This window comes from Sciurus carolinensis, chromosome 7 (assembly GCF_902686445.1).
Source record: "Sciurus carolinensis chromosome 7, mSciCar1.2, whole genome shotgun sequence".
Lineage (NCBI taxonomy): Eukaryota > Metazoa > Chordata > Mammalia > Rodentia > Sciuridae > Sciurus > Sciurus carolinensis.
In genome coordinates this window covers 122,784,216-122,798,307 of record NC_062219.1, presented here as the reverse complement: position 1 = coordinate 122,798,307, position 14,092 = coordinate 122,784,216, and the positions used below count along the sequence as shown (strand labels likewise).

Below are 14,092 nucleotides of genomic sequence, written 5' to 3'. Positions count from 1 at the left end.
CCTTTTGGGTCTTGGCTCAAGTCTGGGCTTCCCTGGAGAAAATCTTCCTCTGAAGTCTTGCCTAAAACATTCATGCTACAGCGGCTTAAGCTAAGATACTGGCAGGAAGGAGAATGAGATGACAGATGGAAAATGAGGGGAATATTGTTCGGGTTCCAGCACTCCAGCCCAAACTGCCAAGCAGCTATAGTTCATTCTTAGAGAGCACACCCTTGCTCTCTCTCTCTCTCTCACACACACACACACACACACACACACACACACTCTGCACACATTGAACCGTTGCTAGGTTCCCAGATAGCTTTTTTTTATTAAACATACTCTATAGTTCCCCAAGGACCCTCTGTCCTGAGTTCCCAACTTACCATGTTACATCTTTTCCAGAAACACTTTCTTCATCACCATTCCTCATGCCCTTTCAATTCCCTTGCCTGGACCATAGCTCTATCAAAATGGCTCCTTGCCTGGTGCCTTTCCAGGCACCTGGGGCTGAGAGAAGACATCAGCACCAGGCATTTAGAAAAGACAAAAGACACAGAGCAGATGTTTCTCATGAGACTGGGCTCTGGGTGGGTGCCTACAACGGCAAGGGCAGTGCCCATCAAAACAGGTCTTGGGAGGGGTCTGTAGAGGTATTGGGCCTAGAAGTCTAAGGATTCTGTACAAAATCAGGATCTTGGGCATGTCTCAAAAGTGTCCATGCAGGTGTTTCCAATACCATGGTGATGGTGAAATAGTCTTGGGATGAGAGCTGTGAATCCACACAAGGCTAATGGAGGAGTTGGCCTCCCCAGATGAAACTGGCCACCAGGAGGAGCAGGGTGGTGAGAAGGAGACTGGGAAGCCACTGTGCTGTGACGGCTGAGTTGCACAGGTCCTGCTCGCAGCAGTGGTGCTGCAGAACATAGGCACGTGACCAGTAGATGGCATGACCTGGCAGAGGGCACTGGGCCCTTGGGAGGCAGCCTTTCCGCTCGATGATCTCATTCTGGTCTGTGGGATGAAGGAGGAATGCTGAGGAGGGGGGAAGCAGGAAAGGCAGGGGAGGCAGGTAGGGAGCACCTGGACAAGGGCCAATGGACCAGACTCCTACCTGAGGTGCCAACAGTGATGCCACAAGCGTCATCATCCTGACACTCTGTGGGAACAGGGTAGCAGGGCTTGGCAAAGCTGCAGGTGTAACAGTGAAGCTGTCCCTGGGCAGGGGAAGTGGTGAGACCTGTTGGGTCAGCAGAGATGAGGGCAAGAAGGTTAAGAGGCAGAACTCAAAAGGAGCTGGCAGAGGGACACAGAGAGAGAAGTGGCACACAGAGTGGGAAAGAGGAACCATAAAATGGAGGCAGACAGAAGTAGAAAAATAGAAAAGGGAGGAGAGATACCAAATGAAAAGAAACAGAGACAGAGGGAGGCAAGAGGAATTGAGAGGGAGGTGCAGACATGAACAGAAGCCAAGAGAATCAGAGACAAGCATAGAGAATCTCTCTCTCTCTCTCTCTCTCTCTCTCTCTCTCTCTCTCTCTCTCACACACACACACACACACACACACACACACACACACACACGGCACACAGATCAATGAGGTGGAGGGGAGAAGTGAAAAAAGCAATGGCATCAGAGCTGAAAAGAAAATGGAAATTGACATTGACTGAGGGGTCCAGCACAAATGCAAGAGGTGAGATAAGGGATAAGAGAAAGGTAAGTCAAAGGTGCACCAGGGAAGAGATAGTGATTCTTAAACACCTCTGAAAGGCAATTTCTTCTTTTCCACATTGTCAACTGGCCTGAAGCCATCCCAGTTGTTGGTCTTCCCAAAGTCGTTCCTGCTGTCTTCTTGGCTTCTCCCCACTCCCTCTCCCTTCCAGTCCTGAGTCCACAGCCCCTACCCCGGCCCCCTGCCCACTGAGGATTCCCCAGTCCACCCTTACCCAGTGCCCCACAGAGGAACAGGGCGCAGAGGAAGATGCTGGAGTTGCCCATGGCAGGACCCAGTCTCAGGAATCTAGGAGAATGTAATCTGTACCCAGAGATGGAACATCTGAGCATGACAGAGAGGGACCAATAACCAACACACCTAGGGGGAGAACCTGGGGTGGAATATGACAGATTTCGCTAGCATGACTCAGCAGGGTCCCCAGCCCTCTGCTCCTGAGCCCCTGTCTCTCACCCCCTCCCTGCCTTTGCCTTGAGGGTCTTCTCTTGTTCTCTCGGTGTTTATAACTCAGCTCCGTCTGCTGTTCCTGGTTATGTCTGTCGCCTTCCCTTCTGCTCCCTTCCCTTGCTCCCATCCAAGCTGTTCTCTGTTCTCTTATTCTTTGTTTTCTCTGTCCCCTCAGTGCATGTGTGCTTCTCAAGGTCACACTCCTAAACAGTCCTGGCCTAGATCCTTAGAGTGTGGTGTTTGAGTGTAGAATCAACAACTCCCATTCACCCACCTACACAGCCCAGCTGTGGAGGGGACCCACCCACACAGCCCAGCTGTGGAGGGGACCCACCCACACAGCCCAGCTGTGGAGGGACCAGCCCCACCCAGCTTCATATCCCTTTGATCCCCCCAAGCCTAACATTCCCACCCCACAATTATCCCTCCCAGCTTTACTACCTTGGAGGAAAAAAATTAATCATGGGTGCGGCTGGATGGATGTGCTTCCACTGGGAAAGAATGAGAGAGACTAGGAACAAAGGCATGGATAGAATTTAGGGATGGGGGAGTGGGGCAGAGTCTGGGAGACTGGGATTCAAGAGACTGGAGACAGGACCGTGGGTGTAGTTCAATGGCAGTGCTTTTCCTAGCACGGGTGAGGCCCTGAGTTTGATCCTCAGGACCACAAAAAAGACTAAGGAGTAGTAAGGAGAAGTAAGAAAGACTCGGAAGAGTAACAGGCAGGGGAGACACAGCGATTCACTGAGCAGTAGTATTTAAAAACTTTGATCTTGGGATCTCTCTCTCTCTCTTTTTTCTGGTACTGAGGATTGAACCCAGGGGTGCTTTACCTCTGAGCTACATCCCCAGCCCTTTTTACTTTAAAAAAAAAAAATTAATTGTAGATGGACACTGCCTTTATTTTGTTTATTTAGTTTTATGTGGTGCTGAGACTCAAACCCAGTGCTTCACATGTGCTAGGCAAGCACTCTACCACTGAGCCATAGGCCCAGCCCCTACTTTTTACTTTTTATTTTAGTCAGGGTCTTGCTAAGTTGTTTGGGCTTCCCTAAGTTGCTTCAAACGTGCAATCCTCCTGAGTTACTAGAATTACAGGCATGCATCACTGCACTCAGCTCTTTACATTCTTAAAAATATCCAAAGCTCCCAAAGAGTTTCTTTTTACTTGGGTTTTATCAATATGTATTGTATTAGAAATTAAAATAACCAAAATTATCACAAGCAAGTTAACATGCATGGCTGTCCTAGGAATAAATAGCTATTAATAAATGAAAAAAAGAAAGAAATTAAAATAAGCCATTTTAAATAGATATTGATTTGTTTCACAAATAAGAACAATAAATCTATTACATGTTAACAAAACAGTTTTATGAAAAACAAATACGAGTTCTCGATTTCACAGTGTGAAGAGTAGCATTGCTTTACATTTTTGTGAATCTATTTCATAAGATAAGATGTGGGGGTTTTCATATCCACTTCTTTCATATTTAATCTGTAGGGATATGTTGTTTTGGTTGAAGTATATGAAGAAAATCCAACCTCACACATATGGAATTGGAAAAGGAAGAGCCTTGGAGACCCTTTGAAAGAGTCTTAGAGACCCCAGGAGTTCTTCAGCAACAGTTTTAGAACTACTGCTGAAGATGGAGGAGTCTGGGGCTCCAGAGGATGCTGATAGCATTCACAGGCCCCTCCCTGTCTCCACTGGGGCCTGGCGCCTGCTGGGGGAGACTCTTTCCTCCCTTTTTATAGCCCTATAAAGTCCAAAACAAGGGGGATATAAGGCTGGCAGAGCAGGGCCAGGGAGGGGGGTGGGCGGGAGGGAGAGGCGCTGCTGACACAGGTAGACATGATGAAGCCCCAATTTGTCGGAATCCTGCTCTGCACACTGCTGGGGGCTACCTTGGGTAAGGAGAAGGCCAAATCACCTCTCATATGGCCTGTCTTTACCCTCTGCCAGCAACTCCCCAGAGGGCCCCAGGTCCAGTGCCTCTTTTCTCCTGCCTTTCCTGCCAGGAAACCGCATGCGGTGCTACAACTGTGGTGGAGGCCCCAGCAACTCCTGCAAAGGGACTGTGACCATCTGTGGCGAGGGTGAACGTTGTGGCTTCCTGGAACGCAAACCCCAACCAGGCCTGGGACAGATCAAACTGTCTGAGAACCGTGAGTCCTCAGTTTCTCCCTCCTCCCTCAGCTCTTCCCTGCCTTCAGGCCCCACTTTATTCCTCTAGTTTTCAGAACCTTCCAGGTTCAGTCTGGCTCTGGGCAGATGGTGCCACTGTTGGAGAAGAGCAGTCTGTACCCCTTCTGGCTGCTGGCACTGAACACCTGAGCATCCCACAGTTCTTGGGCTCTCACCTTCCTCCTCTTTATTCTCCAGAAAGAATCATAGGTGCATTCACTCAGAAATCTGTCCCTTAAGACTGAGACCAACTTTCAAGCACAGGCTAAAGACTAGGGAGGTATATTATGTGTGTATGTTTTAATATTTTTATTTTGAAATAATTTGGATTGACATGTTGCAAAAATAGTACAGGAAGTTCTTGTATATCCTTCCCCCAACTTTTGTTTATGCTAACATTTCACATAAATGTAGTACAATTATCAAAAATCAGAAAATCACATTGGTACAATATGACTGAAGACTTTATTTGATTTAGCCAGTTGTTCCACTTGTGTCCTTTTTATGGTCCTGGACACAAATCAGGGTCCCACATTGCATTTTGTTGTCATGTCTTCTTAGCTTTCTCCAATATGTGCAGATGCTCAGTCTTTCCTTGTGCTTTATGACTTTTATATTTACATAAAATGTATATTCACATATACATTTTTTTTTTTTTTTTGGTACCAGGGATTGAATTCAGGGACACTCAACTACTGAGCCACATCCCCAGCCCTATTTTGTATTTTATTTAGAGATAGGGTCACTGAGTTGCTTAGCACCTTGCTTTTGCTAAGGCTTGCTTTGTACTCATGATCCTCCTGCCTCAGCCTCCCAAGCAGCTGAGATTACAGGCATGTGCCTCCACGCCTGGTGACTTTGTTATTTTTGAAGAGCCCTGATAGATTACTTTGTTTTTATTTAATTTTATGATAGGTTGTTTTGTAGACTGCTCTTGATTTGATTTGTCTATTTTCTTTTTTCCTTTTTTTTTTTTTTTGGTGGTATTGGGCAATTGAACTCAAGATGCTCTACTACTGAGCTATATCCCTGGCGCCTTTTATTTTTTATTTTGAAATAGGATCTCACTAAATTCCCCAGATTGACCTTGAACTTGTGATCCTCCTGCCTCAGCCTCTCAAGTTGCTGGATTGTAGGCAAGCACCACCACAACTGGTTTATCTGCTGTTTTCTTTCATATGATGAGATTGAGGTCATGTGTTTTAGGCAGGAATACCACAGAAGTGATGTTGTGCCCTTATCAGCACATGACGGCAGCAGTTAACAATGTTAATGTGTTAACTTTAATTGCTGGGTTTCTGGGAGGTGATTTTTGAGGGGGCAGAGAATCTCCTTGGGTTCCTTGAAATCACATCTGCTCGGTCCCAGAAGGCAAGTCCTGAAGCCAAGAGTCCAACACCCCAGTCTCATTCTTTCTCTTAGCCTCAGCGACCCTGAGTCATCACCATCCAGCCTGTGTGGCCACCCATCGTTGCAACCAAGTGGAAACAGAGTTGGTGGGAGACGTGACTTATACAACTCACAGGAACTGCTGCTTTGGAGACCTATGCAACAGCGCCGTGGCAAGCACAGTGGTCCCAGCATGCATCTTGGTTACAGCAGCCACCACCCTGATCTGGCTCTTGCCAGGACTATGGAGCGGGTAGTGGGAGTAGGGGTAGTCAAGGGAGCAAGGGAACAAGGGAGTTCTGAACATCTAAGGTGAGAAAATAAGCACTCCTCTGTGCGCTATTAAAATCTATCAACCATTCTAGAGCTGACTGGAAAATTCCATCTACCTTTTGTTGATGGGAAACCTGAAGTGGCAGTAAGAAGGCATCCATCTTCTAGTTTGAGGGTTTCCAGTTGGTCAGTGAACTTAGTTACAGTGGTTGTTTCACTCATATCCTTTTTCTGGTCCTGGACCCAAACATTGCACTCCTTAACCAACAAAATCCCCAAGAATGATGCAGAATCTGCCCTCAGTGACTACTGGATCTTGTTGCTAGGGAAGATCTTCCTTAGTAATGAGAATCACTGAGGAGAGTAGGGTCTGGGCTGAGTGGGGGTCACCAGGATTCCATGAGCTTGGCTGTCTGGATTTGTTCCCCTTTCCCCCATTTGTAACTTGGCTCCCAACAAGACTATTTGTTTTGTTTTGTTTTTTGCAGTACTGGGATTGAACCCAGGCTTTCACATAGATAGGTAAGCATCGATAGGGCTATTTTGAATTGAAAAAGGAAATGTAATTCCTGCAATAGGAGAGTTGCTTGGATACTCTGGTTGGTAACTAGGCCAGGTAAGGCCTCAGATCCTGAGAGACAGGAAAGAGAATCTGAGGCCCCATCCCCATATACCCCTCCTACCTCTCTGGGGAGAACTAAAGCCAGGCTATGCCTCCTTCTTGGCAGAATATTACAGGTGTGACCTAAATTTAGGATAAGTGTTGTTTCTCCAAACACTGGGACCTATGTGCCACCTGCAGACACTGAAAGGGAGGATGGAGGCCTGAAAAACCTGTTCCTTCATTGACTTGAGCCCAGCCAACTGGGGAAACTCCCTGAAAGATTCTTGGGTAAGGGGAAGGCGGGGTGAAGGTGGAGGTACTGAGAGTGTTATTTCCGGGGATGGGGGCATTGACATTTAGGTCTTCTGAAAATGAATGCACAATTTATTAGACACAGACATTTATTACTCAAAATGAAAAAGGTGAGTAAAGGGTTTGGCGAATCAGTCCCATAAAGAGAGGTCATCAGGTCCTTCCTGGGGCTTTCATTGGATACAGGACAGAAGCCCCAAGCCAGACTCAGATCCCAATCCCTCCTCAAGGAGGGCACATCAGAGTGCAGGAGACAAAGTGGAAGCCCTTCATGAACCAGTGGAAGATCTAGAGTGGTCTAAAGGGAAAAGGGAATGGATTCAGAAAAACAGAACAGAGGTCTCGCAAGGTGGGAAAAATGTATAGGGAGACCACTCTGGGCACTGTCTCCTTAAAGCAATGAGAAGGGACTGGGGAAATGTTCTTCAGATGAAGGGGAGCCAGGGAGAGATCATTCTGAGAAACCAGGGGATGTAGAGCCATAAGGAGAGAGGCTCTGGCTAAGGCAGATGGGAGGAAGGACAGCCACAGCGTGAGACTCAGTGCAGCAGCCAGAGTCCAAGGCCAGCCAAGGAAGTGAGGAAAACCAGGGTCAGGGTGGGAGTGGGCCGGGGGGCTGGGCTATTGCAGTTGTCCTTGCTGCAGCAGGTGGTGTTGTAGTTCAGGCCCAGCTTGTGGTTGGTTTGGTTGAAGGCCTCCCGACAGGGCTCTTCTGGTGTGCCACAGCGCAGGTTGGAGAAAACCCACATCTTCCCTAGAGGCAGGAGTGGGCAGGGAGGTCAGCTAGGACTGGCATCTGGCATAACCATGCCCACTCCCCAGCACATACACCCACTCAGGCTTCTTTCCTTCCCAAATTTGCCCAGCCCTGCCTTTTATCGCTTCTCAGTCTAATCTTCCTCTTGTACGTCCCTATCCTGAACCCCAATCCTGGTTCCAGCACCTGCTGGCCATGAGGTCTTTGTGACTGTTTCTGTCTCTTTTTGAGGGTATTTAGTCAATTCCTGTGACATCATAGGAATGTCATGGACATTCATTGAAACAGAGCACGTAAAGACAGAGTATGGGTATGGTGGCACATGCCTATAATTCCAAGTCACTGGACTGAGGCAGGAAGATTGCAAGTTCAAGGCTAGCCTAAGCAACTTAGCAAGACCCTATCTCAAAAAAAAAAAAAAAAAAAAAAAAAAAAAAAAAGTCAGTGGTGGGGAACACTGGATGTAGCTCAGTGGTAAAGTATTCAGTACCACCCAGTACCATACACACACACACACAAGACAGGTCAGTGCTGGGTATATAATCATTTGGGTCAAATGTCATCATTGCTATAATTCTCTGTTCCACCTTAGCCTTAGCCCTGGTTGGGCCTCAGTTCCAGACATAGAGTGTCCCACTGATCCCCTCCTCCACTAAAGAGGCAGATGTTACCGAGGTACACATTTGTTGTTAGGCACTGATGTCCTGGCTCCAGGCGGCAGGACTGCCGGTCCACACAGCCCAGCACAGGGACTTTGTAGCAGGAGTGACAGCGAATATCAGCTGGGGAGAAAAAAGTCAGGCTGAGGCATGGGGTGTCTGAGTCACCTGGGGGTAAGATGAACTGGGGGTGGGGGTGAAGAAGAGCCCATCAAATAGGTGCTCTGACCTGTTTGGTCCATAGGGACAGAGCAGGTGAGTGATGCGGTGAAAGTGGCAAGTGGGTGACAGGTGAGGGTGGAGTTGTTCTTTGTGAAAGGCCCACACCCTAAATATCTTCCTCCACCCCATCCTGTTTGGGATGAGTCAAGAGGAGCACAACTACCAACAAAAACATGGGGATGGGAATAGCTGGGATGAGAGGAAACTGTGGGGAAGGAATGGGAAAGGGTGGGAAAGAGGAAGTATAAAAAATAAAAATGATGGAGTTATGATGCCTTCAGAAGTGACTCCAAACTTGAGGCTGCAAGAGAGCCACCTGTGGCCGGCTTTAGCAATTTACTCTTCACCTTGTGGGACAGCCAAGAGCGTGGGTAGAGGAACCAGTCCTGAGTGGAGTCCTCTTTACTACAGCTCTCTGGCACAAGGAATAATACCTGAGAGACAGATCATCAGAATCCATCTTAGTAATTTACCAAAAGGGAGAGGGTGGGTGCAGAAGATGGCACCCCCAGGGTTCCTGCTTCAGCTAATGCAAGGTTTGGCAAAAGAGAGGTCAGTCTGAGGGCAGAGGGCCTGAAATGAAACCCACCTCACCTTAGGGGTGAGTGGCCCTGGCATTCCCTCCCTAGCAGTCTTGGGGAAACTCCCTGGTTCACTGGGAGGCTATAAGAAGTCAATGAAACCATCCAGAAAGGCTGTATCCCTGATAGGGGTGAGAGTATGCAGCCCAGGGAAGAACAGGGATAAGCTAGGAAGGGCCACACCTGAGTACCTAAGGCCAAAGTAGAGTAGATGGAAGAGGGGTAAGGTTGGAAAGGAACCTGGGTCTGGAGGCTTAAGTCTGAGAACATATCCTGCTGGCTGCAGGAGGTGAGAGAAGGCATAGGAATGGGACAAGTCAGGGAGCTGGATACCAGAGTTTCCAAGAAGGGGGCACTTCGCAGTGAGGAAGAGACCTGGAGCCCCGGCAGGTGAGAAAAGTGGGTCTTTCTTGGGGATGAGGAGGAATATAATGATGGAGATGTGGGAAATGGAACAAGGAGCCTGTAACAGAGAGACCTGGTCCTGGAAGCACAGGAGAGCTAAGCCAGTTGGGGCTGAGGATTCTTGGGCTCATGATTAGTAGGTAGTATAGGGCACTAGGCAGGTTGAGGTCCTGACTCGTGAACCAGGTTCTTGGGGCTGGGGTGGGGGCAGGTACTTACCTGAGACCCAGCAGAAAAGAGCAGACAGGGTGAGTAGAAGAAGGCCTTTCATGGTGAGGGTCCTAAGAATGGTAGTAGCCACAGCCGTTGTCAAGAGTAGATTTTCAGGGATCCTGCTCTGGGAGTTGAGCGGCCTTTTTGGAATTTATAATCCCAAGGCCCCTCCCTTCTCTGCCTCTGCTGGCACCTCCCTTCCTATTTACACTGTGCTGACCAGAGAGAAAGAGTAAGGATGGGGAGAGGCTGAGCAGGCCTGGCTGGGGAATGGGGATGGGAGAGAGGGAAGTGGGAGGGTAAGTGCCATTAGTGGCCAACTCCATTTTGGTTCTTGGTTTCTGGGTGCCCAGTTGAGAGCCTTGACTGTCTAGTCCTCTGAAGGAGCATCACCAAAGGCCTCTGTGATTTACAATGACCATAATGGCAGCTTCTGCTAGTTCCTAGGAAACAATGGGATGTAGCCTAAGCTTATTGCCAAATTCGGGTCCCTGGGGGGCATTGGTCAGGATGCAGGAAGAAATTAAAGATGGAAGGGATTGAATTAGTCTTGATTCAACCACCATTTGGTCTTTCCCACCCCAGCTCAACCACAGGATGAAGGGTTTGTGACATCATGGAGGGTTTCTGTGATGTCCCGGGAGTAGGGAAACTGGGGCTATCTATCCAGGAAGGCCATGCCCACCTTCTAAAGAGTTATTGCTTCAGGCCTTCATGGGACCTCACCCCTCCACTTGGGCGTGATGTGACCTTGGTGGCTTCAGTACAGTGAAGGCCGCTGGAATACTAGGTGTGGGGCATTTGCATCTACTCCTAAAGGCCTCCCCAGTCAAATCTTGTGGACTTGGGTGGGGTACTGCAGGCCCAGAGGGACAGCGTGGGCATGGAAAGTTGAGGTAGAAGCTAAAATAAGAACAGAAATAGTAAAAATAATGATGAACACTTAGTGTTCCTATGTCAACCATTGCTTTAGTTGTTTTACAGGTATTACTTTAGTTCTCACAAAGCTCTATGAAATAGGTGTGTTCATCTTCATTTTACAGATGAGCAAAAAGGCAGCACTTAAACTACTTGCCCACATGGCACAATTGGTAGATGGCAAAGTCAACATATGAATTCAGGACAGTGGAGCTCCAGAATTCGTCCTAGCTACTGCTCTGCTGGAGCAGTTAAGTAGGCAGGAATGTCATGTAAACAGCCCATTTCAAATTTTAAGTGAGCACTGTTTTAGGGCTGTGAGTTTGCCTGTGAGGATTCCTAAAGGAATAGAGGAATTGGTGGCCCCGCCTGCGCTCTTATCAGAGTCCCCAGTCCCAAAGATAACCCAGTTCTTTCCCCACCACTTCCCTTCTTTCTTCCCGCTGATTCACCCGCTGCCTCTCCCCACCTCACCCCAGCCATGGCCCTGGTTCTGCAGCTACTGACTCTGCTGCTTTCGAGGGCCCACGGGGAGCCGGGGGGTAAGCAATCGCGGGGGAAGATGTGATGGGTGAGGAAAGACTGATCAGGGCAAGGGGACACCTGAGGAGTTGGGAGTTTGTGGGAAAATCCAGAATGGTGACAGGGCAGAGTGAAAAAAAGAGAAGGGGTGGGGAGGGTGTCGTCTTGCCCCATGGACTTTTCCTAACCACCGGTCCCCGCCTCCCCTAGCAACTCTGGATGGACGCCCTGGAGACCGAGTGAATCTCTCCTGCGTGGGGGTCTCACACCCCATCCGCTGGGCTTGGGCGCCTAGTTTCCCAGCTTGCAAGGGCCTGTCCAAAGGACGTCGCCCAATCCTGTGGGCATCATCCAGTGGAATTCCCACTGTGCCTCCACTCCTGCCCTTCGCTGGCCGCCTACGTTCTTTGGACCCTGGTATCCGGCGGCTGGAGCTGCTCTTGAGCGCGGGGGACTCGGGCACATTTTTCTGCAGGGGACGCCACGAGGACGAGAGCCGTACGGTGCTTCACGTGCTGGGAGATAGGGCCGATTGCAGGACCCCGGGGCCTACCCACGGTAGGTCGAGGTCAACACGTACAATGGATTTAACTGGGACACACACCGGGGAGAGGGAGGAAGGCTTTGCTGAGCGAGAGAGCTAGCTCTCTGTAGTCGTACCCCTGACCTCTGCATCCCTCCCCGCCACGCTGTTTCCCTAGGGTCGCTGTATCCCCAGGTCCTGGTCCCGTTGCTGGGCGCTGGGATGGTGCTTGGACTGGGAGCGTTGGGCGTGGTCTGGTGGTTGCGCAGGTGAGCACTAGGGGCGGGGCCTGGTTTAATAGGGCTTGACCAGCGGCGGGAGGGACGAAACGTGAATTTTCGCAAAGAAGAGCTAGATCGGGAGATCCAGGCATGTGTTGGAGAACGCAAGAGATCAACACTTGGGAGCGAGGCTAGAAAAGTGACTAGAAAAATGAAGTTAGATGCGCAAAAGGATCAGAGCGTGGGCAGGACTTTTTGTGGGAGGAGCCTAAGTTGTTTTGCTGGTCAGAGCCTGCAAGTTGCAGGGTTGTCGTTGGCGCCGCCTGCGGCCGAGGAAAACCAGCGCAACAAGATTGGCGACTCTCAAAGACTCTTATACTCCTTTACAGGCGCTCGCCCCCGCAGCCTCTTCCACCACTCCCTACATTTGGTAAGACTAACTCCACCCCATTTTTCTTCTCCTACCGACACCTTCCCTACCCCTCAATTCCTGAGTCTGGGCCCTTGCTGGGAACAGACAAGTTGGTCACCTTCTCTCCATCCTTCAGCTCTGTCCCCCCCATATAGCTCCACTTGTGAAAAACGAGCCCCAGAGACCCACAGAGGAGGAGGAGTCCAAGATTTCAGCGGACCTGGACCAGGAGCCGGTAAGGACTTGGGGGTGGGAAAGGTGTTGACCAGAATCTCCCAGGAAAGTGGACCAAGAGGTAGGTCTGAATTTCAAGGGAGTCAGACCGCTGAGATCATCCTGCCTTCCTCTCTTGCCTCATTCAGAGCCTGCTCTACGCCGATCTGGACCATATGGCCCTCAGGAGGTTCCGCCAACTGTCCGCAGTGGTCCCTGCTGATGCCTCCACTATCTATGCGGTTGTAGTTTGAAGGGAAGCCCTCACTCCAAACCTCCCTAGTTGGGAACTTCCAGCCCCTCATAATTCCCACCCTTCTCTTGATCCCTCAACTAGAGGAAGTCACCGTGGGATGGAAATGAGCGTGTCTGGGAGTCTGGATTCCTGGGTTTTGGGCTGTCTCTGCTGCCGATCTTCCTCCTTCAGTTACTTTCATATTTCCTATAACTTCCATGTCTCCTTCACCCCTGATGTCCTCTCTAAACCTGAATCAAACCGTCTCTCCATCTTAAGACATCAATTAACTTCCCAGTAATTGCCCTCTCTCTTCCCTTCAGAATGAAGCCTTTGAACCAGGGGCATACATCTGCCTTTTTCATTTTCTTCTTCATTCTATATCCACTGTTCATCTGCTGAAATTACTTATTACTCTCCACAAGTTTGCCAGCAATGTCCTGATGTCCTAGATATCGTTTTTTTAGCACTCACTTGGCATGGTCTTTGATCACTCCCTACTTTAAGCTATTTTACTTTACTGCTCTTATCTTCCTCTGGACTCTTCTTTGCTTCCTATCCCCATGGTATTCTCCACCATTCTAGATTTGTCCCTCTTCTGGAAAGCTCCTGTCTGCAGGTAATTCTCAGCCTGCAGCTCTAGAAAGACACTCAGAACTTTCTGCATCCCAGATCTCAGATCTAGGACATCCTGCCTGACTAGCCCCAGACATTTTGCACACAGTGTGTCAAGTACAATTTATTGTTTGCATTCTCTCTTGATCAACCAATTTGCCCAAGCCAGAAACTCAAACTCGAGTCATATAGACCTCCTTTCTCATTTCTGTACAATGAGCCATGAAGTCTCAGCTATCTTAAGGTCACTGTCAAATATGTACCCCTTTCCATGTCCAGTGCTGTCGCCAGAATGTATTTTCCTCATTTCCTTCCTGGGTTATCCATAACTCATATTCTGCTTTTGCCTTCCTCTCTGAAGTCAGAGATCCTCTATAAGTACTAACTTGCTCCTGACACCCCTTATTTCCAAACTGTGGTACTTTTCTCCTTAAGCTTCAGCTCTGGGTCATGGACCTTGGCTTTTGATACAAGATGCTATAGCATTTTGTCCACTCTGGCTTATCTGTCATTCCACATGCACACGACATGCCAGCCTTAGAGAAAATCTCCCCAGCCCCGCCAAATGCCTCTGTCCAGAGTAATTCCTTCTTCCTGGGTTACTCTTCTCTCCCGTTACCTGCCTTTGTCCTCAGGACTCAGTTCAAGTGTTGCCTTTTCTGAGAAGTTGCGCC

At 49.0% G+C, this 14,092-nt stretch overlaps 4 protein-coding genes across 6 annotated transcripts; 2 read left to right on the top strand and 2 right to left on the bottom strand.

Annotated features, from left to right (window-relative positions):
• Positions 1-769: 769 nt before the first annotated feature.
• LOC124989325 (lymphocyte antigen 6G6e-like) lies at positions 770-1,978 on the bottom strand. The gene is made up of 3 exons (XM_047559224.1): positions 1,927-1,978; positions 1,094-1,219; positions 770-993 (listed from the first exon to the last, which is right to left on the bottom strand). Exons 1-3 carry the CDS (start codon positions 1,976-1,978, stop codon positions 770-772), a joined length of 402 nt encoding a protein of 133 aa, XP_047415180.1.
• A 2,023-nt stretch (positions 1,979-4,001) lies between these two features.
• Positions 4,002-6,039, top strand: Ly6g6d (lymphocyte antigen 6 family member G6D). Its single transcript, XM_047558993.1, has 3 exons — positions 4,002-4,069; positions 4,179-4,325; positions 5,767-6,039. Exons 1-3 carry the CDS (start codon positions 4,012-4,014, stop codon positions 5,988-5,990), a joined length of 429 nt encoding a protein of 142 aa, XP_047414949.1. The 5' UTR covers positions 4,002-4,011; the 3' UTR covers positions 5,991-6,039.
• A 960-nt stretch (positions 6,040-6,999) lies between these two features.
• Positions 7,000-9,922, bottom strand: Ly6g6c (lymphocyte antigen 6 family member G6C). Its single transcript, XM_047557144.1, has 3 exons — positions 9,766-9,922; positions 8,351-8,461; positions 7,000-7,676 (listed from the first exon to the last, which is right to left on the bottom strand). Exons 1-3 carry the CDS (start codon positions 9,815-9,817, stop codon positions 7,462-7,464), a joined length of 378 nt encoding a protein of 125 aa, XP_047413100.1. The 5' UTR covers positions 9,818-9,922; the 3' UTR covers positions 7,000-7,461.
• A 1,202-nt stretch (positions 9,923-11,124) lies between these two features.
• Mpig6b (megakaryocyte and platelet inhibitory receptor G6b) lies at positions 11,125-14,025 on the top strand. Of its 3 annotated transcripts, none has more exons than XM_047557141.1 (6): positions 11,125-11,219; positions 11,410-11,757; positions 11,901-11,991; positions 12,333-12,373; positions 12,511-12,590; positions 12,718-14,025. In XM_047557141.1, the coding sequence occupies exons 1-6, from the start codon at positions 11,159-11,161 to the stop codon at positions 12,820-12,822; spliced, it is 726 nt and encodes a 241-aa protein (XP_047413097.1). In that variant the 5' UTR covers positions 11,125-11,158; the 3' UTR covers positions 12,823-14,025. The 3 variants fall into 3 exon arrangements, with proteins under 3 accessions (XP_047413097.1, XP_047413098.1, XP_047413099.1); XM_047557142.1 differs by having other exon boundaries at positions 12,492-12,590; XM_047557143.1 differs by lacking the exon at positions 11,901-11,991 and having other exon boundaries at positions 12,492-12,590.
• Positions 14,026-14,092: the final 67 nt, after the last annotated feature.

What these genes read in the sequence shown, in the direction of transcription:
- LOC124989325 (XM_047559224.1), bottom strand. Translation starts at nt 1,978, where the DNA reads ATGGGCAACTCCAGCATCTTCCTCTGCGCCCTGTTCCTCTGTGGGGCA. An exon ending in GTTCCTCTGTGGGGCACTGG is followed by an intron (nt 1,220 to 1,926) that starts GTAAGGGTGGAC and finishes CTGACCCAACAG; the next exon opens with GTCTCACCACTTCCCCTGCC. An exon ending in CATCACTGTTGGCACCTCAG is followed by an intron (nt 994 to 1,093) that starts GTAGGAGTCTGG and finishes TTCATCCCACAG; the next exon opens with ACCAGAATGAGATCATCGAG.
- Ly6g6d (XM_047558993.1), top strand. Translation starts at nt 4,012, where the DNA reads ATGATGAAGCCCCAATTTGTCGGAATCCTGCTCTGCACACTGCTGGGG. An exon ending in ACTGCTGGGGGCTACCTTGG is followed by an intron (nt 4,070 to 4,178) that starts GTAAGGAGAAGG and finishes CTTTCCTGCCAG; the next exon opens with GAAACCGCATGCGGTGCTAC. An exon ending in GATCAAACTGTCTGAGAACC is followed by an intron (nt 4,326 to 5,766) that starts GTGAGTCCTCAG and finishes TCTTTCTCTTAG; the next exon opens with CCTCAGCGACCCTGAGTCAT.
- Ly6g6c (XM_047557144.1), bottom strand. Translation starts at nt 9,817, where the DNA reads ATGAAAGGCCTTCTTCTACTCACCCTGTCTGCTCTTTTCTGCTGGGTC. An exon ending in TCTTTTCTGCTGGGTCTCAG is followed by an intron (nt 8,462 to 9,765) that starts GTAAGTACCTGC and finishes TTTTCTCCCCAG; the next exon opens with CTGATATTCGCTGTCACTCC. An exon ending in AACAACAAATGTGTACCTCG is followed by an intron (nt 7,677 to 8,350) that starts GTAACATCTGCC and finishes TCCTGCCTCTAG; the next exon opens with GGAAGATGTGGGTTTTCTCC.
- Mpig6b (XM_047557141.1), top strand. Translation starts at nt 11,159, where the DNA reads ATGGCCCTGGTTCTGCAGCTACTGACTCTGCTGCTTTCGAGGGCCCAC. An exon ending in GACCCCGGGGCCTACCCACG is followed by an intron (nt 11,758 to 11,900) that starts GTAGGTCGAGGT and finishes CTGTTTCCCTAG; the next exon opens with GGTCGCTGTATCCCCAGGTC. An exon ending in TCCACCACTCCCTACATTTG is followed by an intron (nt 12,374 to 12,510) that starts GTAAGACTAACT and finishes CCCCCCATATAG; the next exon opens with CTCCACTTGTGAAAAACGAG.